General features: G+C 36.0%; 3 protein-coding genes across 4 annotated transcripts; 1 reads left to right on the forward strand and 2 right to left on the reverse strand.

Moving 5' to 3' along the window:
* Positions 1–319: 319 nt before the first annotated feature.
* LOC111277418 (pleiotropic drug resistance protein 3-like) lies at positions 320–10,100 on the reverse strand. Its single transcript, XM_089764299.1, has 24 exons — positions 9,587–10,100; positions 8,858–8,981; positions 8,347–8,432; positions 7,900–7,984; positions 7,343–7,502; positions 7,161–7,237; positions 6,916–6,969; positions 6,724–6,814; positions 6,279–6,580; positions 5,908–6,189; positions 5,483–5,796; positions 5,027–5,187; positions 4,838–4,941; positions 4,161–4,311; positions 3,934–4,068; positions 3,734–3,807; positions 3,294–3,626; positions 2,910–3,200; positions 2,740–2,823; positions 2,480–2,613; positions 1,742–1,969; positions 1,276–1,447; positions 864–1,118; positions 320–691 (listed from the first exon to the last, which is right to left on the reverse strand). Exons 1-24 carry the CDS (start codon positions 9,967–9,969, stop codon positions 425–427), a joined length of 4,347 nt encoding a protein of 1,448 aa, XP_089620425.1. The 5' UTR covers positions 9,970–10,100; the 3' UTR covers positions 320–424.
* Positions 10,101–11,170: 1,070 nt separating this feature from the next.
* On the reverse strand, positions 11,171–16,164 carry LOC111277419 (putative receptor-like protein kinase At5g18500). Of its 2 annotated transcripts, XM_022863870.2 has the most exons (8): positions 15,441–16,164; positions 14,404–15,105; positions 14,209–14,313; positions 13,873–13,995; positions 13,633–13,803; positions 13,356–13,485; positions 12,449–12,661; positions 11,171–11,611 (listed from the first exon to the last, which is right to left on the reverse strand). In XM_022863870.2, exons 2-8 carry the CDS (start codon positions 15,066–15,068, stop codon positions 11,489–11,491), a joined length of 1,530 nt encoding a protein of 509 aa, XP_022719605.2. In that variant the 5' UTR covers positions 15,069–15,105; positions 15,441–16,164; the 3' UTR covers positions 11,171–11,488. The 2 variants fall into 2 exon arrangements, with proteins under 2 accessions (XP_022719605.2, XP_022719606.2); XM_022863871.2 differs by lacking the exons at positions 11,171–11,611; positions 12,449–12,661 and adding an exon at positions 12,814–13,224 and having other exon boundaries at positions 15,441–15,936.
* A 2,408-nt stretch (positions 16,165–18,572) lies between these two features.
* On the forward strand, positions 18,573–23,555 carry HASPIN (Protein kinase superfamily protein). The gene is made up of 13 exons (XM_022864418.2): positions 18,573–18,874; positions 19,037–19,127; positions 19,354–19,850; positions 20,245–20,368; positions 20,537–20,646; positions 21,075–21,186; positions 21,352–21,444; positions 21,599–21,660; positions 21,742–21,872; positions 21,988–22,058; positions 22,164–22,216; positions 22,865–22,931; positions 23,122–23,555. Exons 1-13 carry the CDS (start codon positions 18,627–18,629, stop codon positions 23,254–23,256), a joined length of 1,794 nt encoding a protein of 597 aa, XP_022720153.1. The 5' UTR covers positions 18,573–18,626; the 3' UTR covers positions 23,257–23,555.
* The last annotated feature ends 673 nt before the right edge of the window (positions 23,556–24,228 follow it).

Genomic DNA, 24,228 nt, shown 5'->3' on the forward strand with positions numbered 1-24,228 from the left:
ACATAAATTCGTTCCGACTCAGCTCCATTACCATGTATACGAGAGACAGATTACAAATAGTAGTACTTTTTTTTTTTTTATTGTCTCCAATTATGACATGATACATGGTATCTAAATACAGTAATTATATATATATATAATCGTTTTCTCTATCATTCATTTTCGATCTCACTTTTCTGCTCTTTCCCTGTAGACAAAAGATTTCCATGGGGTCTATGATCGTGGACCACAAAGAAATGAAAAAAAAATATGTACATATATAGCAGAAGAGTATATATAGAAAGATTTTTTTTGTTATTGGAATTTTCTAGTACCATATATAGTATTCACTAGAAAGATTAAAGCATCGAGTACAAACAAGTTTGGGTAATTGGTGGTGCCATATATAGCATCTACATTAAAACTTGTTCTCATTGCCAGGCCTTCACCTCCTCTGAAAATTCAGTCTTCCTACACAATATGCAAAAAGGGCAGCAAAAGCTATAGGAAAGGCAATGAGAACAAGTGCTGTTATAGCTAAGCGGTCATGGTGAAAACCAAAGTATTCTTTTAAGAAGGAAGCTACTGTTTTAGTGTCTCCAAACACCATGATTTTCTTGTGTACATCACCATATTGAGAAGTAAGCATTCCATTCATTGTCCATGACGTAGGAGTTAGATAATACAGCCAAATCCACCATCCTGGAATTTGCTGAATGCGCCAAAAAATACCATCAGTTTCTTACCTTCTTTCTTCTGTCAGTGTGAGAGGGAGGAATGACAAAAATAAAATAAAAAACCATGTACTCCTACACTACAGTCCTACTACATCAGTAGCTTATATTTTTTATTCCTTTCTTAGAATGTAGAGAGCAGTGGCTTACTGGTTGAGGGATGAGAAATCCAGCAAAAAGATTAAAGAGTGTGTAGAAGACTGAGGATAGAATTGAAGCCAAGATGAAATTTGGAGTCAAAGATACTAGTGACATTCCCAGGTAGTTGTAGTACATCATTGTACAGAACATGGCATAGAAGTACCAGAAAACCTTGTAAGCAGATCCATAATATCCGATCATTGGGTATGTGATGATCACAAACATAACACTTTGGATAAATAGATAGGGAATCTCAACTGTCACCTGCAAGTAATCTCAAACACATAAAATATATAGATTTGACATAATAGAAAGTAACCAATACAAGAAAATGGTAGAAACAATTATGGAAGTTTCTATCGTTATGTAGGTATGATCTGATATCTATATAACAATATAAAAAAAAAAAAAAAAAAAGTACCTGTGCAAGTGCGTAAGCCCACGCAGAGTACATTCCTGCAAACCTTTCCCGGTACATAACAGTTCTCTCTGTTGCAACGTAAGGCAAAACTGATGAGCAGTTACTTATTCCCAAGAAGATTGCAGCAGCGAACATCGAACCAAGTATGTTAAATAAATTCTGCTGGTTATCTCTGACATTAAGAAAAACAAAAGAAGGATGGCTGAAGTACACACCAATTGCAATTATCAAGTAGTCACATCTTAGAGAAATAACTCTTTTCTGATTAATGTGTCCTTATTTTGGGCCTAACAGACTAGTTATAACCTTTTCGCTAAATCTTGAAAGTTTAATGTTGCAACGAAGATCAAGCCTGTGGCATAAAAATGCTCATAATTAGAGGTGATACGTTAGACATTCACCTCTTTCAATGGACTTCACTGGAGCTATATTAATTTTTAAAAGAAAGAGAATGTTATATACTCACATTTTCTTTCCTTGGTTCCAGAACAGAATACCGAAAAAAAAGGATGACACTAAAGTATGAATAATACGGTTCAAGTTGTATGAAGGACTTCTCCAATAAGACAAATGTTGTTTCCATAGGCAAGATTTGAATTGTCCCCAAGCATTTCTTGAGAAACGAGTAGAGAAATGCAGATCTCTGGAACCAGGAGGTGGAGTGCTGAACTGTCTCACAGTCTCTCTGTTGCTCCTGCAAATGGAATGCCATGAACTTTTGTTTATACCCTTTCCTGGTACAGATTACTAGACTGCATTACCCAGTCATAGCTTAAAAGAAGGGGGGGGGGGGTGTTCGTTTCCTTCTATGCTTTAACTCCAGTTAAGAAGATTCACACTGTTCATTTTAAGTTGCAGGACAATAGCCTGATTCTGAACTCGAGATAGTTCATAGAAACATTGGTTCCGCATTGTCCAACTTCTCAAATCACCAAAAACAGTAAATTATTGAACTTTTGTTTATACCCTTTCCTGGTACAGATTACTAGACTGCATTACTCAGTCATAGCTTAAAAGAAGGGGGGGGGGGGGGTGTTCGTTTCCTTCAATGCTTTAACTCCAGTTAAGAAGATTCACACTGTTCAATTTAAGTTGCAGGACAATAGCCTGATTCTGAACTCGAGATAGTTCATAGAAATATTGGTTCCGCATTGTCCAACTTCTCAAATCACCAAAAACAGTAAATTATTGAAATTTAACTCACTCGTGTACAGAAGAATCCTTATATATTTGGGCAAAATCTATACCCTTATCAGCTTCCACCGATGTAGAAGTGACTTCTAACATCCAAGTTGCTGGATTGTAATTATTTGGAATCTTTGGTACACCAGAGATATCCTGTCAGTAATAGTTGCTAAGTAGTAAAACAGAAAATATCTATCCAAAGCATAATATTAGCACATTACAAACAAAAGAGGAGGAGGAAACATATCATAGGTGTGAGTATTTTAAAGACAAACTAACCTCAAAATAATCAATAACCCTACTTGAATGTTCCCCCAGTGGTCCAGAGTAGATTATGCGCCCACCAGTTTTCAAAAGGATCAACTACAATGCACAAAAGTGGGTCAGAATACCGACAATTACCTTTCTTTCATATTTCTATGTTTAGGCTTAAGAAAAAAATGTTTTACCTCATCAAATGATTCAAATATGTCGATACTTGGCTGGTGAATTGTGCAGACAATTGTTCTCCCCGTAACAGCTACATTCTTTACTGCTCTCATGACAACTGCTGCTGCTCGTGCATCCAAGCCGGTTGTAGGTTCATCCATGAAGATCACTGAAGGGTTTGCTACAAGCTCCACAGCTATCGTGAGACGCTTACGTTGCTCAGTTGATAGACCACTAACCCCCGGTATTCCAACTAAAGCATCCTTAATTCCATCAAGCTCAATTGTCTCAAGGACTTGATTCACAAATTCCTGTTGACACATTTAACAGGAGTTTCATTACAAATTATCTATGCAAGCAAATGTAGAATTGAATGGTGAAACATAACATCCTTAAAATCTTACAGCTTTGGTTTTTGACTCAATTTGAGGAGCCAATCGTAACCAAGCAGAAGACACCAAAGATTCTTCTACTGTGATTTGTGGAGAATGTATATCACTTTGCTCACAATAGCCTGAAATCCTAGCAAAAGTTTCTTGAACCTTTAGATAGCCCCCAATTTTTATTTCTCCTTCAATATACCCGGTAGTTTTTCTTCCTGCGAGTACATCCAGGAGAGTTGTTTTTCCAGCTCCGCTGACACCCATCAATGCTGTAAGTACACCAGGTCTGAAAACACCAGTAATATCTGAAAGAAGCTGCAGTTTTTTCTGAGCAAATCCTCGTTGTCTCATTTCCTAAGATGAAAACGAATTGGTAAGAACTAAGAATGTTGGCAAGCTAATGCTCCTAATATTCTCAATGAAACAATTGCCTGAATGGTAGAATGGCTAAATGTATTTACCAAAGGGGTGTCAATGTAATATTGCAAATCCTGAAATGATACTGTTAAGGGCTCGAAAGGTAAGACCATCTTGCCTGTTAATCAGATAAAAGACCAATGAAAAACAGCCAATAGAAAGGAAACAAACTGAATGTGAACAAAAGAATTTTGGAAACATACCAAACTTAAGAACAATTCAAAATAAACAAAAACAAGCCAACCTTTGCTAGACTCTTTGATTTTAGCAGAAGAATTTCTGGACTTTTCTTCCTCGAGTGCACCTTTGCAAGAGTCTTCTCTTCCTTGTATTTGAGAAAGCTTTTCGTGTGAAATAATGGTACGGGAAGATCCAGGAGCTGAATATGCATTTAATTTGGTGAACAAACGTGTTATTCATCCAGTCATTCTCAAGGTGATTACTAGTACAAGACAAGAAAGATGTACTTACACTTCAAGAAACTCAAGGCCAAGGTAAAGCCAATGTTGAAAACTATGGTGAATCCAAGTAAAGCACCAAGTGATATCCAGAAAAGGTATCCATCAAAGTTTAATCCACGACTTTCTAGTAACTCTTGCCCTGTTGTAGTGTTTGATGATATCTAGAAAGAACTGGAATTAGACTATGCATCAATGTGCTTATTTCATACTAGATAATGTAAGTGTAAAATGCTCATGGCATGGCAATACAAAGAGGAGAGGGGAAAAAATGGGCAGGGAAAAATAATGGGCATCTTCCCAGTGCAACATACGTTCTTTAATTATTCAGTATTTACTTTCCATTTCTTGCCTATAATATTACTAATCTCTTCATTATTGCCCTTTTCAAGTTAATGCTTATAAACTATAAGAGGAAAAAAGAAAGAAAACAGAACATATTATTCATCTTGCTGATAGGAAACTTTAGCAAGGGAATACTGATTTTGTTGATGATTATGATGACAATAAGGGCCATATGAATAAAGATGCTAATAACTAGAGAAGAAAGGCATAATAGCACCAGGAGTCTGGTAATGTCAGTTTCCTGGAACAATCATTCAATTAGCCACTTGATCCGTAATTAATATACATGCATATATGTTAATTTCACAGAAAGGGTAGGATAATTTACAGGAATCAGACACTCACCTTTTGCCATCTAGGAGCCAGAAATTCATTAACAGAAAGGCCAATCTCCCCATACGTCAGAGGGGATACCCAAAAGCCCCATTTCAACCAGATCGGCATAGAGGCTGCAGAAACAACGTTGTTTAAGTTTATCTTTTGGTTGATCCTAGGCTTCTAAAATATAAACAGAGAAGAGCAAGGAAACGTTACGCTGAGTGATAACGAAGCCCCCAAATAGAAAGACAAACAATATTGCAAAACTACCCGCTGTCATTGAAGCAACTGCAGTCTGGAAGACAGAGGCCAGGAACCGAAACATAGATATTGATGCTAAATGCATAGCAAAAAGAAGAATGAAATGGCGGAAGAACCTGAAGAGGCAGTGTATATTTTCAAATGTCAGTCTAATGATCGTGATTGCTTATGCATTTGAAATTCCCAAGATTTTCCAGACTAAAGTTTTGTAAAAGTCAGATGAACAACGTGTAAGTGATAATAATTTTTGAGGTGTAATTGGAAATGTATTTCAAACCTTTCTGGACATGATCCGACTACCCAAACCAAAAAATGCCATAAAAATCCTTTTGCATCAGATATATTGAAATCAAAGAAAAATGGATCACGTTAATTAAGAGGATTGAATTGCCTTCATCATGTCAAACTCACCTCGAAGCCTCGGGACTGTATCCAATGACATAATAAGTAAGACATGTCCAAACAAGAGATTCCAGTAATGAAAGAGGAATCTTTAGTATACTGGCTGGAATTGCATATGCCCATGCTGGATAGAAACGTAACTCTTTCTGCTTATAGAAAACTTCAAGTCTTGCAACAGTCATAGATATCTCTGGAATCCCATCAACAGTAAGTATGACAAGAGAAAAGAAAAGGGCGCCCATGTAGTAGTTGCCATGAAGGATATCAATATGCATCCGAGTCCGCAAAAATACAGTCATTGCGATTAATGCAACAATGATAAGCTGCAGGAACAAAGATCTTAACATGTTTCAATATTTCAAGGCCTTACACGAATTAGTTTAATGCTATAACTATGACAGGCTACGAAAGGATGCGGAAGCAAGAATTATAACCTGACTTGTTTTGAAAACGTAAACAAAAGAATTTCTCTTCATGAGAAGAAGTTCTCTGGACATGCAAGCTCTAAACAATTCCCATTTGGAAAGGGAATATCGGCTAAAGGACAGGGCATTGTTGTGGCTATGTGATTTATCATATGGTATCGATAAGTCCTTATCAAGCTTCTTTCCTAGACTGGATTCCTTGAATTTCCTAGTAAACATATCAACTGAAAAATAACCATACGGTAATTCAGTGCTGTGCCAGTATTGTGCCTGATCCTTTTTAGATACAACCTGCAAAATCAAAAAATCAAACCAACTACTTAAACCTGATGAAACTAGAGCATGTGTGAAGGCAATGGCCAGAAACAACATGCTCTTACCTCCTGGATGAAGTCTGCGACCCCTTTCCTTTCAGGACACCTAAACCCATAATCCTCGAAAAATTCTAGAATATTCTCACGCGGACCATGATAAATAATTCTCCCCTCAGCCATCAAAATAATGTCATCAAAGAGATCAAAGGTTTCTGGAGCTGGCTGGAGAAGTGAAACCAGTAAAGTTGCATCGGTGATATGCGCCAACTGCTGAAGACAAGTAACAATCTGAAATGCAGTGGAACTGTCTAGACCATTTGTTATCTCATCCATAAACAAAGCTTTTGTGGGGCCTACAATCATCTCCCCTGCATGTATATAAGTCAGTTGGAAAATTGGTTGCTCAGAAAGCACTACAATGAATCCTTTGCAGTTAAAAGTTCAGTTATGCAGTTATGTGAAAAACACCCAGTAGAGTGTGCATTATCTCAACTTCAACCTTTAAACCTACCTGTAGTCAATCTCTTTTTCTGACCTCCAGATATGCCTCTCATCATGGCATCCCCAACAAATGTGTCAGCACAAATATCAAGTCCAAGGATCTGGAAAGCCACCAAGACAGTTGAAATACTTTCAGATTTAACATTCTCAATTTATCATACTTCGGAAAGAAGGTAGAATCCATTTCTGTCTAAAACATTACCTTTAAAATGTAATCGGTCTGGAGTGTTCTTTTTAGTCCTTTGACAGATATTGCCTGTGAAGAAAAACCACAGAAATAAATGTCAAGTTCGTAATATTGTGAACCGTATAAAGAACATACATAACCTTGGAACAGAATGACATGAACAGTCGCATAATATTTTACATTGATTCATGCACATCAACTTCATTTCTACAGCTCAGGTCACCATCATAAGAGAAAACAACAAAGGATGCTAAACTCACCTTCATGTAAGTATCAGTATCAGGATCTGGTACAATTCCTGCTTCCTTCTCCCTCCTACTGACTTCCATCATAATCTCTTCATAGGCAGAAAAAGATCATGTTATGTAGTTTTGATCACTTTAGGCATCAATAAAAAGTCTCTTGGTTAACTAAAATTTACTCAACGTCAAAGAATTCTAACCGGCTCTGCTTCCAACACCCTGGAAACGGGCAGAAAAATCAAGAGTTTCTCTTACTGTCATCTGAGCAATATGCAGATCAGTTTGGCTGATATAAGCGGAAGTTTTCTGAGGAACAAACTCCTCTAGTCCATAACCATTGTATGAGACTTCTCCAGTGACCTATTTCAGAAAAGGAACAAGAAAAGAATTGAAAACACTAATTTGGACAAAAACTCAAATATTAGGAGTGGAAGAGAAGGGTAGGCACGCATTCATCCATTTAAAGTTGTACAGCAGCTTTCAATTTCACAATGCAATCCGACTGAGAATCTTTTCTGAACAAGATAACATGCTCTTTTGCTGTGTCCACATTTTAAGTTTTAAAAGCTACACCCGAGCAATGGAACCCGGATCATGGAAGATAGTTAATCTATGGAATAAAATTATGGGAAGCTTGGGCTGGGAGTCTGCACTGGAGTTGGAACTAAAGAGGCTGAACTGAACCTGGTCCTAATAATACAGAGACGTGCAACAGTGTAGTAAAAAGTTGAAAACCAAGTTATAAGAAGTATGAAACCTTGAGAGACTGGTCCAGATTTCCAGACAGAGCTTTTAAAAGAGTGGTCTTCCCACATCCAGGGGGACCAAGCAGTAGAGTCATCCTGCAAATACATTCAAGACTGCTAAGTATTTTTCTTCCTGTCACATGAGGAATTCAACTTTCAAATTTCCCTTTATAACAAATCCTACAAAGAAAAGTTAATTAATGAAGATAGGAGGAAATTGCTCCTAGGCATATGGCAACAACTAAAGTACAAAGACAAAATCAGTTGGCTTCAAATGAAAAGGTCCTGACAGGATTTATTGACATCAGCAAGCAACGCAACACCATCACCATGCATCAAATCTATGCTTCCAAAAGTGAAGTAAAGAGAATAAAGAAAAGCAGCTGTCTGGCACAATGACTCTTTAAGAGCAAGAAGCCAAGAAAGAACAGTTTATTTGACTAATGATTCTCTTATACCTTCCAGGCTTTATGATGCCACTGGCATGATTAAGGATGCTTATCTTGGCTTCATGAGACTTGGCACCTGAGAGCCTCATAACATCCTGGAAAATGAAGCGTGTAAATTAAGCAGTCTAAACAGCACGCTAACATATTTAGGAACAGCGGGACATGGAAACCCTATAGAATGGATATTCCTGATCTTCTGTACATTACTTACGGTAAACTAGAGATGTAAACAAGATCATAAAATAGAATCATTTGGGTTCACTACACTGTTATAGTGTCGTTAGTCATTGAACATCAGCATCTACATTAAAATTTATTTTACTTTTTTTTTTTTTTTCTGTTTTGCATTAACTATGACAATATGACAACCTAGGCTCGCTTTGTGGTTGGTACAGTTTTAACGTTTATTCAACTCTCCTTTACTTGAAAATACAACACCCACCCTCTTTTTGTTCCAGAAACCAATCACAAGGTCAATTGCCAAATTCTCAAACTATTGTTGGAAAATGAAATTACTTACAGGGAACATGCGCTGAAAAGATGTCCACAGAGTTGGTAGGGGCTTTCCATGGATAACCTCACACTCAGCTTCCACATGCAAATTCTTATATCTTACTTCTATAGTGGGAAGCTTCACACCAACTCTGCAAAGTGCAAAATCCAATTTAAATTTAATCCTACAATCAATCCATCACAGCTTTTATGAACTTTTTCGCTGAGAAAATGCATATGTATGTCTAAGATGTAGCCTTTAAGAGGTCTCAGACTTGCTCTGCTTCTTGTTTTTCATCTTACGCACCAAAATAGAAAGAAAAACTTCAGTGAACATTGAATTGAAGAATTAATATAATAAAAGCAATTATATCAAATCCTATGAAGGAAAGAAGAAGATTACCAATACTCATAACTAGTAATTCGATGATGTGAACAGAATTTCTATTTGTCTAATAACGTGTGGATATGATGCAGCATTAACTCAATCTAGACGGTATTTATAATTCTTCTATAATTCTAATTGGATTCTACGGAATCACCATAATTCTATTGAAATCACCAATGCATATATTTTTCACCATGAAAATTCATAAGAACATGTTGCATAACCATGTACATAAGCAAATTAAAACAAGCAACTCCAACCAGCAACCCAGTTAACAAACCAACACCATGCAATTCATACAATACAAATGCATGAAGCTTCACAAACACAGTCAGATGCATGGTTAAAACAAGGGAAAAGAATGCTTACATATCTATTCTAGTTCTAATTTTCCGCAGCAACTGAAGGTTGTCATTTTCTATGTGTTTGATGAGCTTCTCCATGAATATGCGCCGTTCTGGAGCTCCAAGCTTGGTGACATCAACCAGTCGTTTTCCTTGATCATTAACCATCCCTCCATTGTTGTCTTCATCAAACAAAGATGATCTTAGGCGTTCAAATGTAGGTAATCTCTCTATGGCAGCCCACTGCAGAGCATATTCAACATCAGCATCATCCTTCCTAGAACTCTGGGCTGAGCTACTTCGTATGCTAGAGGCATGAAGCCGAAATGATGATCTCAGACTTCTACCAACCTCTGACAACTCAATTCTAAATGATTCTATCTCATCTATACCCACCGTCTGAGCCATGTTTGATAATCTAAAAAACCTGTAGTCCCTTTATGATACACCGGGAAGAAGTTGTCTATATTTACATATAGATAATCAAGCCTTTGCTTATGGTATCTGTTAGACAACAGAGGTTGCTGAAGTAAGGTAATGCATCATTCTTAATCCTTGATGTCTAAGAAATTTGAAAATGGTCATAAGAGATTATGATTATCTTTTTATGAGCTAGAATACGACTTTGGAATTAAGTAGACATACCATAATGGATATACAAAAGAAATAAAAACCAAGAAGAGCCGGAGAGATAGTGGGGAATTATTTCAACATGTTTTACTTCTTCAATTACATTATAAGGAGTAGAGTTAACTTTTGACTTTGCTTCCAATAAAAAAAAAAGGATTGATGTATCCAGCTAAATAAAATTGTTACAATGCAGTCCACACATGAAGTGATCCACCTCCGCCTCCAGCAGTAGCAGTAGCAGCAGCACTTGTTTTTTTCTTTTGGGAATTACAAGAGACCCTTCTTTTACCTTTAAAGATACGAGTCTGCAGAAGCAAAGACTGCATTGGCGTCAAGCCCTACTATAAACAGCGTTCAAGTGGAGCTTTGAATGAAATTTATATACAGATCATAGTATGCTGAGATGGGAAAAAAAAAGCAAACCAGCTAGGCCACAATTGGTCAATTAAAAATACCTAGTCGTAATATATACTGAAAAATGAGCATTATTAGAAGCAAAGAATTGGGCAACATATTGAAATTAATTATTGTTAATAATATATGTGTGACGAAAATACGGGTCACGTGCGTTATGTTGCAGACATTTATTTTTACAAAAAGGAAAGCTAGCCAATAAGAAACATGACTTGGGTGACAAGATTCTTAGGGTTGAATATATAATTTAGATGGCTCATTTTCAAAAGTATCGAGAGGGATAAATTGAACTTGGTTGGCAAGGCAAGCAGTTGTTTATGGTATAGTATATGATGGTGCCGGTTTGTTTAATTAATGATGATGAGGATTGAAGCCTGCAGCTGCATATGCGATTATAACCAACATGATTTGCTCCGTGGTGGCTTGTAGTCGTAGACTACATAAAAAATAACTGCAAATTATTCTTTTAGTCTATCTATGGTTCATGTTGATGACAACTGAAGACAGCATCATCATTAGTGAATTAAATTTACTCGGAAACCTTGACTATTGCTAGCTTTGAATAACAATACTTGAACATTCTGGAGTTGACTCACCCTTTAAGCTTTAACAATCATCTTGGCCTCTTCACAACGCCAATTTCATACACAAACAAATCATCTCTTCCAACTACAAATTATGTTCAATTTTAAAACAAAAGGCGAAACAACAACATCAACAATAATAAAAGGCAAAAGAATATGGGATCACCTTCCCTTTCCCCACTCTTTACCACCATTCCCTACTTATCGACAACTAATATGGAGAAAACCCCAACAACTTTTAACACGGAAAAAAATTTTAAGAATCCCACCCTCCGTCCCCAGCCTGTTTGCATTTTAGGTTAGGATTGTGTCCGCTTGCTCTCTGATCTGGAGGCTGGATAATCACTCCAATCAGTGTCAGAATTATCCCTTTGTGAATCTACTTCCAAGCTATTCCCATGAGTCCTACGGTGCCTTCGATCCTGATTTTAAAATTTAACAAGTCATCCCTTTGAAGCTCACCAAAAGAGAACAGATAAACTGGCTACTCAGAAGAAAACAACATACACTTGACGACTATCATAAGCATAATTAAGTGCTTCTGGGCGTGATATGAAAGTGAACTACGGGAAGGGAAGAAAGCTTTCTGATTAAAACAACATAGAAACAAGGGAAAAAAAAGATACTACTATTCCTTGGCACAAGTTGATTATAAGGCACAGCTTTTTATCTTACAATTTTAGCAGATAACTTATTGAGGATTTCAATAATAAAAGCAACAGATGAGAGGTAAGAAATGGAGAGAAGGAAGAGATAGATGCACTTATCACTATAGAGGTAAAGTCACATTAAGATAGTACCAAACGAGTCAAGTAATAATACTCTTGGCTAAAAAACTGAGAAATGCTTGGCTATATGTAAAACAACAACAAACTAAGCCTTATATCCCATAACTTTGGAAGCGGCTGTACGAAAGACCAATAAAAGGAATCATGTTAGGTTGTAGTTTTGAATCTTTTTGCACCACTCATTTCTATTAAAAAACAACCTTTTCATCTGTTTCCTTAACCCGCATACCATTTTTTTAACTTGCATCCATGTCTTTTGTAGTCTACCTCTAGAAGGTTTGGCTATATGTAAAGACAGGAAATGGCACAAATTGTATAAGCATTAAGCGATGAGGGAAAAAAACTAAAGAAGCAGTCAAGTCAGATGTCCAAGTTTTAACAAGTGTCCTTTATTTTCTTTTCTTTAATAAAATGTCCAACTTGAATCCACCATATTTAGCATCATGCTACAGAAATGAATTTAACACTAACCTCTCTTGGTATAGGATACTCCTCAGACTCAAGCATTCGCACAACTTGGCCCATCTTGGGTCTTTTTTCAGAATCCGGATCAACACATCTCAAAGCAGTAAGAAGGGCACGCTTCAGAGCTCTTGTTGACGGTCTAACCTCAATATTTGGGTCTACCACTTCCTCTGACCTCCGGCTTCCAACCATCATTTTCAGCCATTCAACCAGATTTACCTGTAAACATAAAGATTCATGTTTAATAAAACCTAAAAACCTCTTAAAATATAAAAACTAAAAAGTCCATCAGTAATTTCAATCCAGCTAAGTCAATTAGAATTAGACCTTTGACTAACCATGACCATTAAGTTGAAACATTAGGAGCTCACCATAGTATAGGTGCAGAATGCTGTTACCTTTTACATATCCATGCCTTGGTGCTCTAAATAATTTTGAAGTTCGAAAAATTAGACCTTTAGAATGAAGATTAAAGTTCAGGAAGGTGTAGAAATACCTCCCAAAACACAAGGGGCATGGAAGCATTCAACAGCAAATAGCCAGTTGCACAGCCATAACAAGTTAATTTTCAGAGCACCAGAAATTTCAAAGTTTTAGTTAGTTATGTACTTTGGTCCACCATATCACAAAGAAACAAATACGGTCAGTTCACTAGCTCATCAATACAGAACACAAGATGGCATGCCTTTTAACAGGAACAAAGCAATCCTTAAGTTAGTTCCGGTGGTAGGCAGTGATGATGGCCTGGAACAAGCTGCACTCCTATTATATGGTAAGGAGACCTAAATAATCAAATGTCAACTGACAGATTTCGAGGGTTTAGTAACAAAAGCATTAAATTTATCTAGCTTTCAAAAGATATAATTGAGTTTGCAGCAGCTTAGTAAAGATGGTATCCATGACTACTGCATACCTCATGGGCAGGACGACCAAAATCCACAGGATCTCTACCAGTGATTGCTTCCAATAGTACAACCCCAAAGCTATAGACATCGCTCTTTTCATTCAGAAGGCCAGTATTTGCATATTCAGGAGCCACATATCTGTATGGTTTTAGGAGAAGGGAAAAGTTGTCAAGGGATGACTATTCCTCAACAATCAGACAACAAAACAGAGAGAGAGACAGAGAGACAGAGAGAATAAAGGTCCTAAATATACAAACATCAAGACAATCTAGAGAAAATACATACCCAAATGTTCCCATAACTCGGGTTGTAACATGACTTTTCCCAGCACCCAGCAACTTGGCCAGACCAAAATCGGAAACCTTGGCATTGAAGTCATCATCAATCAATATATTGCTGGACTTAATGTCTCGGTGCACCACCTTTGGTTCAATGGCCTCATGCAAGTAGGCAAGACTGCAAGAAGAACCATCATGCCAAATGAGAACTAGACTGATGGCAATGTATGTAGAGATAGTAACTTACGCCTTAGCTGTGCCAAGAAGAATTTTAATGCGAGCCTCCCAAGTAAGATATCCATGCTGACGCATAGCTCCATGAAGCCATTGTTCCAAGTTTCCATTGTTGACATACTCATAAACCAACATCCTGCAATTTTAAATAACAAGTCTTTTGTTAACAGCAATAAGCCAGAAACTTGTCAATATCTAGATAGCAGGACTGCCACTCCTACTGATATGTTTAAACACAAACTATTTTTCCATGAGTGACTTAATTCTGCAACTGCTAAGGATAAGCCATTATCCAGGTAACCAGTCAAAATTTTTAACCAGGCAAAAACATAGTGAAAGAAGACTACACCTGTGTGTTCCTTCAATACAGTAGCCTAAAAGACGAACCAAATTTTTGTGGCGCACATGCCCAATAGCTTCTACTTCCACTCTAAATTCTTTCTCTGCTTGGCCCCTGAAGAGAAGATAATAAATAGTTTAGCTAAACAAGACATTGGGACAAGAAAATAACACCAACTTTTAAAGTCCACACATATAGGCTCACAAGTTGTTGAGGATCTTCTTAACTGCCACTGGCGTCCCATTGATCAAATGGCCCCGATAAACAACGCCATATCCACCCTCTCCAAGAACATTTTCCTTTGAAAACCGGTTTGTGGCAAGTTCAAGATCCCTCAGTGTAAACCAGTGACCCCAACCCAAGTGAGAGAATTCAGGCAGGCCAACTAGAGGAGAAGGAGCAGTGATGGGATATGAAGAAGAGGGTTTATAAACAGTTACTGTGCCAGAACTCCCTTCTTCTCCTGACTGAGACCCTGCACCATCTTTTTCTAAATGGGGAAATGAACCGGACTGAGTGCTATTGTCTCCACTCTTGGATTTTCCCATCCCCAGATGAACCAGAACCTTATCTGACTCTTTGTCACTCGATTTATCATGAATGGTAAGAAGAATACCATCACGAGGAACAAAATCATTGGTTGACAATTGCTCCACCCTGACTTCCTTTATTTCCTTAGAAACAGATGGGATTTGGGTAAGGGGAAGCTTATTTCTAGCTCTTGATTTCTTCCGGGAAGTTAAACAAAATGATAGCAGAGACAGGATGATTATGATAAATAATGCAACAACAATCCCAATAACCTCCCAGACCTTAAGACCAAAAATGGCAGTCTTCTTGGACAATTCTGCATTGAGATCAGTTGCCATGTCTGTTTTTTCTTAATTTCTTTCAGATATTCAAAACCTACATGATTGACATCAGATGTAAAAAAGAAATTTGATTAATACATAAACATAAACTAAAATTAAGGTTCTTATTGTTCCATCATCCTTGTGACAGTACTAAAATTTCCATTCCAAATCTTATATTTTACTTGGCATACAGCATTTCCACACAAGAAACCAAGGAGCAGAAGCATCAAGCTATGCAAAATAGAACCTTTATTTTAGCAAATAAACAGATCAGACAACATTATTGAATTATGGCTCCAGATACAGAGAAACTTTTTTCTGTGCAACATAAAAATAAAATAATTTTGATAAAAAAAAGGAGCATATAAACAAATGCAGCATCTTTACCTTCCAGCAGTAAAGTTCAGATCTTTGAATTGGGTACATCCACTCCTCATACAGAAAAAACCCAAATAAACAAGCTCAGATCTGAGACTAACAAGCCAATTTAGGAAGCCCAAATGTGGCCAGTTCCCAGATGCAACAGCAGCCAATTGAAGAAACCAAAATGCACTAACTAGTCAAAAAAAAAAAAAAAAGCAATTAAATAGCTAAAAGAAGATGATTTGTTTTCTGGGGAAATGTGTAGGTGAACCTAAGCTTGAGTGAAGCTATGTGGTACAAGAAATGAGGCTCCTAGAAAATGAAAAGACAAAGGCAAAGCCAGGAAGAGGCTGAGCCTGAGAGAAGTAGATGGACATTGAAATGGGTTTCGAGTTGAGGGGAATAATAAAAGAGAAGAGAAGAAGGGATGGAGTTATCAGTGGTAGGTAGTGAGTTTAGATGCCTTACACCACATTACATGTTACTAATACATACAGTAAAACACAAGCAAGCATTTTCCAAATGTTTAAAGCCTTCAAAGTCTCTTCTTCTCTCCGGTCTTTTGCTTTGAACCTCACTTTTTTATCACTAATTTACCCTTCTCTTTTCCATTTCACTCACTCTTTCTTCCCTCAAAAATTTTCTGGCCTAAGTTTGTTACTGTGACTCAATTAGACTCGAATGTCAACTGAATATATGTGACTCTTGTCTACATGATGTCTCCTCGTTGTCACCCCCTTTCGTTGTTGTTTTTTTTTTTTTTTATATCCTTCTCCAATTAATATTTTCATTTGCTCCAATTAGATTAGTCAAACATCTCAATCAGGAATATGGAAAAAAGGATAATTATGATATATAAGCAATAATCAATTAATGTGACATATAATATAGAGTTTAGTGCTGATCAAATGAATAGGAATGGTTATTCTTCAAACATGTGGATAGTGATTAAAGGTTACTAACAGCCAGTGCTAGTCTTTTTTTTTTTTTTCTATTGTTTTTCCAAGTAAGATGTAGGATGATTATAATTTAGTTATTTAGTATTACTGCAAAAATTTCACTCAAACTCTATATCTCTTGATTTTCAAGGCTTGATTTAAAATTCTTTGCTTCAGTTTAATAGTTTAAATCAATTAAATTAATATTAATAAATTGAGTAGGATACATTTGGTGTATAAAATTATACATAAAATTATAATTTTTATCTTTTAACATACTTATTACATACAAGATTAAGAGCAATACTTGTTAATGGATTGTATAAGGCTTTTGATCTTTTAAGTATATGTTGATAAAGCTTTGATAATGTTCCCAATAGAGATGTGGTAAACGTAGAGTTTGTGGAATCAAAGCATGCAAATCTTTTTAATTAATATTTTAATGGTACATCACATCATCCGCAGAGCAGATCTATAAAGCTATCAACTGTAGTGATTAGTTTTGCACTAAAACCATTTGGCCCATTTCATGGCAACACAAATAGAACCCAATGGCCACCGAAACCGGGGTCACCCAAAAAAAACACCAACGCACGATTGACGCTCGAGTTGATTTCTTTAGGTCTTTTCCATCAAATTCATAATGCTTTGCTTTCTAGCTAAACCCATAATAGTATATCAAGCAAATTTCAGATCGTCCATTCAGGGACTCGAAAACAGTGGTAAATCTTTTTCTTGTACATTGTTCCACATGCATATATATATATATATACATATATATATATGCACTTTTGTTTGTTTAATTAATAAGTGACAGAAACAAAATGTATATACATAGTGTATACATAGTGATGAAAAGTACATCTGTGCATACCTATGGTGGTCTAAGGTCTATCAGTTCCATTGTCTTAGATGCATGCAGTTATAACTAGGGCCATAATTGTTGATAATAATTTTAATTATATATATATATATATAGAGAGAGAGAGAGAGAGAGAGAGAGAGAGAGAGAGAGGATTTTCGTTTTCTGTGGGTTTAGATAAAAATTAATTAATTAAGATATATTGGTTGATCTTTATGTGATTAAAAATAAATTATAGCAATCCATTCATAAAGAAGGGTAATATATTCAAGTTTATTTGACTTGATGCATACATCTTTATTCAAAATAGTAATAATAATAATAAAAATAATAATAAAAATAAAATTTTGAATTTTTTTATTCTAACTGGAAAGAAAAAAGATATACATGTTGGTGAATGATAAAGCGAGATAATTAATATGTCGTAATGATCATGATAATTGAATATAATATCATATAGTATATATAGCAGGTAGGTTGGTTAGTCTAATATGTAATCCTTGATATATATTAAGAAAAAGAAATCTTAACAAATGCTGGTTTTGAAAGACTAATTTATATATATTTATTTATTTTTTATAATCAGAAAAAATCAAATACGGAAAACATATATAAATCACTGTCCCCTCGCCTAGTCCAAGTAATATTATTGAAAGCATAATTAATGTTAATTATCAGTTAGGGTATATATGATTATTAAACAAATGTATTTCTCTAAACATGCATTATTAAGTCATGACCATTTTACATGTTGGAATGAATAATATTTATATCTCAATATGCAATGGGATGGGATGAATGGTTACGGTTGGCAGCCCAATCTAAATTCGACAGGTTTTGACTCGATCTGATCTGATTTTATAGGATTGATTTTTTTTTTTTTTGAAAATTGAGTTTCGGGTCGGGTATTATTAAAAAAAATTTAAGGTTAGATCGGGTTCGGATTTTAGGCAAACCCGACCTGACCTGATATTATATTAAAAATTATTTTTTAATTTTTATTTATATATAATTATATAATTATATATTTATTTTTTAAAAATAATATTTTATTAATTTTAAGTCGGATAAGGGGTCGGGTACGATTTATACAATATTAAATTTCGAGACGGGTTCGGATATTAAAAAATAAAAAAATTTGGATCAGATATGGATACCAGTTTTATGATTATAAAAAATCAGATCGAGTTCGGAGCGAGTGGGTTTAGGATAAAGCTTAAGTGGACTTTGCACTCGGAATTTTTGGGCCGAAAAAAGTGGGCTTATAGATCCAGGAAGGGGTAATTGGACCAAAGCCCCCAACTCCCGCCTCCATGGAGTTTCAAAATCAAAATCAAAATCAGTCACCGTCTCTTTGTACCAATGTTTTATCTCACTGAACTCAACCAAAGTGTAGTCTTTTAATTAAACATGGATCGCAAAGCAAAAGCGGGTGGGCAGGTTGCTATTTGGTCAGAAATCATAGGAGCATCGGAGTCGGAGGAGCAACAATCCACAAACACAACAACCCAACTCATCTATCACCGAAGACGACCGCCACCTCACACTCGCACTACCCCCTCCGAGTCAGTGGAGGTGCTGGAAACCAGTAACCGCAATCGCCTCAGTTTGGTTGCTGCTAACAAGCGTGTCAGTTGGAATCGCTCGCTTTCCACCAGGTTCCTTCTCTTTAATTGGCTTCTCTTCAAATTTCAAAATAAAATAAAATAAAAATGCCTCCTTTTTCTTTCTTATTGCTTCAAAAAGGAATCTTTGCGGATGACACATTTTCACACTTATGCTCCAATTTTACGTTTGACTGCTTATGCTGCTTCATTCAGAGGGAGGACAAGTATTGCTGTTGGTCCTTGTGAGAAGAATCTACCACAACCTAAGCAGGCCAAGAGAAGGGGAAAACCACCTGTTCCTAAAGTATGGCACCCATTCCTTTCTCTCAACTCCTTTATGCATACTGTTTTCTTCTAACCTTGATGCCAAATACCATCTCAACTTTCTTTCCTTTATGATTTTTTTTTTAATGTTGTTTCACAACTACTTATGTTCCTGTCTAGTGTCTTGAGATAGGTTCATTCATTACTTTGTCATTGCAAATTCATTTCACTTAATTAAGAGTATCGCAAACTGTTCTTGTTTACAGGGAAAGTTTCCAGAACCTCTAAGCTTTGAGGAGGAGAGAGAATACTTTCAAGAGGTTGATGCCTTTGAGTTATTGGAGGAGAGCCCGTCACCAAAACACTTTGGGACATGGGCCACGGGCAATCAAACTGTCACTGCTCCCATACCACATGTTTCATCCAGATTAGAGAAGTGGCTCTTTTCAAAGAAGATGAACTTCAGTTGTGGGCCTTCTAGCACATTGTCCAAAATATTAGAAGCTCCAGCTTCCCCAATGGATTCTATATATAGTGATGGTCTGAAATTTTCAAGTTTAAGAACTCCAGAAAAGTGCAATCCGATATCCACAAGTGGTGGTGATGACGGCTGTCAAGATATAAATGCTGCTATTAGGAAGCTTTCCCTGGCGTCTACACCAACATCGTCAGATCTTGATCATGTTGATCCATTTTCTGCTTTACTGGAAATTTGTCAACAGTCAGCACCGTCAAAGCTTCTTGATCTTTTCTCCAAGTATTGGTAAGTCCCTACGGAATTAAATTTTTTTCCCTTTCCCCTAGAAGCGAACTGCACGTAATATTTTTTTGATTTAGCATGGAAGAGAGGGGGGTTGTGTACATCTGACTTTACCACAATGCAGAAGCCTCCCGCTTTATATGCTATTGATTATGCTATAATATCATTATACCGTGTAATGTGCTGTCTTATTTTCAGAAATCAGAAATGCCCACTTATATGTTTAAAGGTTTCACTCGTCATCTTTGTGGTCCAGCTATATAATAAGTGCAAGGGCGTTAGTTTCAATAGTGTTTTTAACTCACTGCATTTTTCTTCTTATACTTCCTCTCTCCACTAAATTCAATTGACCATGCTTCCTGCTTGGATTTGTTATGGTGAAACCTTGTTGATTCAGTGATCCAGAAAGTATTGCCAAAGTTGGTGAAGGTACTTATGGAGAAGCCTTCAGAGCAGGCAACACTGTGTGCAAAATAGTTCCATTTGATGGAGATTTTCCAGTAAATGGAGAAGTACAAAAGGTATTTATCCTAATGAAATTACTGTTTCTGTTGGTTGTTTGCAAGTTAATTTATTTTTGACATGAGTAGATTTTTTGAATGAAATTCATGACTTGCTTTTTTTTTTTTTCTTTTGGCCAATTCACTTGCTTGTTTTATCACTAATACATATGCTTTCCTATGCTTCAGAAATCAGAAGAATTGCTTGAGGAGGCTGTACTCTCACAAACTCTTAATAGTTTACGGGAATTCAAAGATGATGTTTTTAATGCTTGCACGACCTTTATTGAAACAATTGAGTATGTATTAATTCCACATCATGTTTTTCTGTGACATTCTTTGTTACATACCTTCCGATAACCAAACATTTCAATTAGAAGCAGTTTATATTCTTAGTTGGCTTATTAGGGTCATGTTCAATAGAAAGCCATGATGCATGAAATATTTTCCTTATATGCATGAGTGATTCTGCATATTCAATTTCACGATATCAGTTTGTTTGTAGCCTAGCCTGCACTTTGTGCTTCCTGTTGTGATGATTGTTCTTCACATTGGCTGGAACTTGGTCAAGCTCAATAGTAAATGCATGAAACTAAAATATTGGCACAAGGTAGGCTAACTTGGTTAAACCCGTCATCCACCAATGTCATGCATAGACTTAGAATTGCATGTCAGTGTCAATTTATTTGCCTGTCTGTCATCTCTAATTCATCTCTTTCTGTGACAGTTTAAAGGTTTGCCAAGGTCCGTATGATGCAGCATTGATTAGAGCTTGGGAAAAATGGGATGAAAAGAATGGCTCAGAAAATGATCACCCCAAAGAGTTCCCAGGGAAACAGGCATCTTCTTTTCCATGTTGCTGATGACTGCCTACACAAAAAAGCTATAAATAAACACTTTATAAATACTTCATGCTCTATTTTAAACGCACATTTAGGACACTCCCAAACTTATGGCCCAAACTACAAATATATATTTACTTTACCTGATGAATTTGCATACAGCGCTATGTCGTCTTTGTTCTACAACATGGTGGTAAAGATCTTGAAAGCTTTGTACTCAAGAACTTTGATGAAGCACGAAGTTTATTGGTTCAGGTAATCAAAGAGTTTTCTTGTGATGCAAAATTATTTAAACAAAAAGATTTTTTTTGAAAAGTAATTTTCTAGAGAAAAAAATCAAGTCTTGATTCATGGATCTTTTTATCTGTTTCTACTGGCTTACAGCTGACTTACCCATTGTGCATTGCAGGTTACAGCTGCCCTGGCCGTGGCTGAAGCTGCATATGAGTTTGAACACCGTGACCTGCACTGGTCTTCTTGCTGTCACATTTTTTTGGTAACTTTATGTCCTGATTCTGACTCCTAACTATTGAATTTTTTTCCTTTTTACAGGGGAAACATACTTTTGAGCCGAAGGGACTCTCACACTATGAAGTTTATTCTTGAGGGCAAGAAAATGTTCATTAGGACATTTGGGTTATTGGTATCAATAATTGATTTTACATTGTCGAGAATAAACACTGGTGAAAGTTTCCTTCACTTTTATTTATTTATTTATTTATTTTTGTTTAAAAAAAAACATTTTATTACATTAGAGGATTTATTAGATAAAAATTTTTTAATGGTTTTTGTATACAGGAGAAAGTATATTCTTTTTGGATCTATCGATGGACCCCTATCTTTTCAAAGGTCCAAAAGGAGACAAACAAGTAAGAAAATGGGATGAGCTGTGAATTTCTATTCATAGTTACAAACAAACATGAGTTCACATTTAACCTAGCGAAATTGATTTACTAAAGAATTATCATATGCAGTCAGAAACATATCGAAAAATGAAAGAAGTTACAGAAGATTACTGGGAAGGAAGGTATTTTCTTATCTCTTCACATCTGAACATAGGTCGCTTCTGCTGTTTCATTCATTCAAGCACTTAGCCTTTACTACCCTACATTACTTTAACTAAACAAAGTGAACCCTATCATGAATGAACTGGTTTCTGCAGCAGCATTGAAATTTTCAGTTAAATCATGGTTTTTTTATAAAACCTCTATTCTTTTTCTTGGTCTTCCAGTTGTTACTAATACTTCTAATATGTTGTTATGTGCCGCATTTAGGCTGGTTATTACAACTATTTATTTATGTGCTTAAAGTGAAAGTAGAAGTGATTTTGTTCCTAACTAAAGCAAGTTAACCTGTACAATCAAGTTCGGTTGTATGGTTGTTCCAGTAGAATTTCTAGGGAAGAAGAGATCCACAGCTGCTCATGCATACCCTATGCCATACATTAAGGAAAGGAGTTGGTGTATCCATTAGAGGAATAATCATTTGAGGCATTTCAAGCTTTTATTTATTTATTTATCTTTGTTTCCCCTGTTTATATCCCAGGAGGGCATTAAATTTCTCTCCAAGGCTTTGGTCCTTCTCTTCATTAAACCACATTTTCTCATGCTGTTACATTTTGAAATTTGTATGGATGCTGTACATAAGTACATAGTTGATTTTTGTCCTTCTACAGTTTTCCCAGAACAAATGTGCTATGGCTGTTATACTTGGTGGATATAGTGCTGCTGAAGAAAACATTTGTAAGTGATTTTCATCCTATAAATTAGGAAATGATGCATGTTATCTATGAACTTTGAATAATGTCGCAATCATCACTTTCTTTTTTTATTATAACAACTAATTGTCCATCCTTTAACAATTTTAGTTGACAGACTTGACATCTTTGTTGTTTTATTGTGACAAAATATTTTTTCTCTAATGGTTTGTCAGGTACGTTCTTCAAAGAATGAGAGAGATTTGCGGTCTTTGAAGAAGCGTCTGGACAAATATGATTCAGCTAAAGAAGCAATTTTTGACCCTTTCTTCAGTGATTTGTTAGTGGACCCCACCACGCCTTGTGAATAATACACTAACAGGAGGTGTTACATAGAAGTGGAAGAAAAAAGTTGATTTCTCCCTTCCCTTGTACATTATAGCAGGAGGTCTGCCAACATTGGATATGGATCATAACCACAACTTGACAGACCTTACAGTGATAATGAATCATAATGTTGTGTTTGTTAATAATATGGGAAATTGTAATTTATATTCTACTCGTATTGACAAATGGATGGGATATCAGTTGTTAATGAAGCTTTGAATCTTTCTTTCATTCAAGTGATATTCCTCTGTGACACTATTGTCATATCTATATATTGCTGGGCAATAATGTTGCATTATATCCTTACAGTATCACCATCCCTGCAATTTTCTGGTATCAATTCATTTCTTTCTCTTAGCCCTCACATTTAAGTATCATATTCACATCACATGAAGGGGTTTTACTTTTACTTCTTTTCACCAAGACCAAAGCCTACTGAGACATTCATAACTTCTCTTTCTTTCTTTAAGTTGATGTTTTTGAATATAAACTCTTCGAACTGAAATACTGTGTTCTTTTTATATATTTCCCGAGCCACGAGCCATCGCTAGTGTATGACCAACACATTGCTTTGCTTTCTATCTTGTAACCGGAAATTTCGTTGATATGTTCCAAAAGTTGCCGACATATGTACACGACATGACATGGGTTTATTTATTAAGTCAATTTTGCTCTTAGTGATGGAAAGATTAAGCATATATACCATCCATATATAAGAGAGGTTAGAAGCAAAGGGAAGAAGTCACCACCATTTACTTCGATAATTGAAGCTAAGACTCTTAGTATTTTACTAACAAATCACGCAGTTATTGGCAGTCATCACCTCTCACTGCTACTAATGTTTTCATTTATACGAGTAAAAGAACAAAGCCAATAACAAAGCAAATTGCGTGCGGCCATAACTCAGTAAGCTGCTTTTTTTTTTTAAATCAGAATTATACTTTTTAAAGATTTTA

This window comes from Durio zibethinus, chromosome 7 (genome assembly GCF_047325235.1).
Source record: "Durio zibethinus cultivar Kanyao isolate XHJ-2024 chromosome 7, ASM4732523v1, whole genome shotgun sequence".
In the NCBI taxonomy this organism is placed as follows: Eukaryota; Viridiplantae; Streptophyta; class Magnoliopsida; order Malvales; family Malvaceae; genus Durio; species Durio zibethinus.

Excerpts from the sequence above, each read along its gene's own strand:
- LOC111277418 (XM_089764299.1), bottom strand. The coding sequence starts at position 9,969 with ATGGCTCAGACGGTGGGTATAGATGAGATAGAATCATTTAGAATTGAG. Across the intron at positions 6,815-6,915 it reads AGACCGATTACATTTTAAAG|ATCCTTGGACTTGATATTTG; the intron begins GTAATGTTTTAG and ends GTGGCTTTCCAG. Across the intron at positions 6,581-6,723 it reads GAAAAAGAGATTGACTACAG|GGGAGATGATTGTAGGCCCC; the intron begins GTAGGTTTAAAG and ends ATATACATGCAG.
- LOC111277419 (XM_022863870.2), bottom strand. The coding sequence starts at position 15,068 with ATGGCAACTGATCTCAATGCAGAATTGTCCAAGAAGACTGCCATTTTT. Across the intron at positions 13,996-14,208 it reads TGTATTGAAGGAACACACAG|GATGTTGGTTTATGAGTATG; the intron begins GTGTAGTCTTCT and ends TTAAAATTGCAG. Across the intron at positions 11,612-12,448 it reads AGTATCCTATACCAAGAGAG|GATCGAAGGCACCGTAGGAC; the intron begins GTTAGTGTTAAA and ends TTTTAAAATCAG.
- HASPIN (XM_022864418.2), top strand. The coding sequence starts at position 18,627 with ATGGATCGCAAAGCAAAAGCGGGTGGGCAGGTTGCTATTTGGTCAGAA. Across the intron at positions 20,369-20,536 it reads TAAATGGAGAAGTACAAAAG|AAATCAGAAGAATTGCTTGA; the intron begins GTATTTATCCTA and ends CCTATGCTTCAG. Across the intron at positions 22,059-22,163 it reads GTCCAAAAGGAGACAAACAA|TCAGAAACATATCGAAAAAT; the intron begins GTAAGAAAATGG and ends TATCATATGCAG.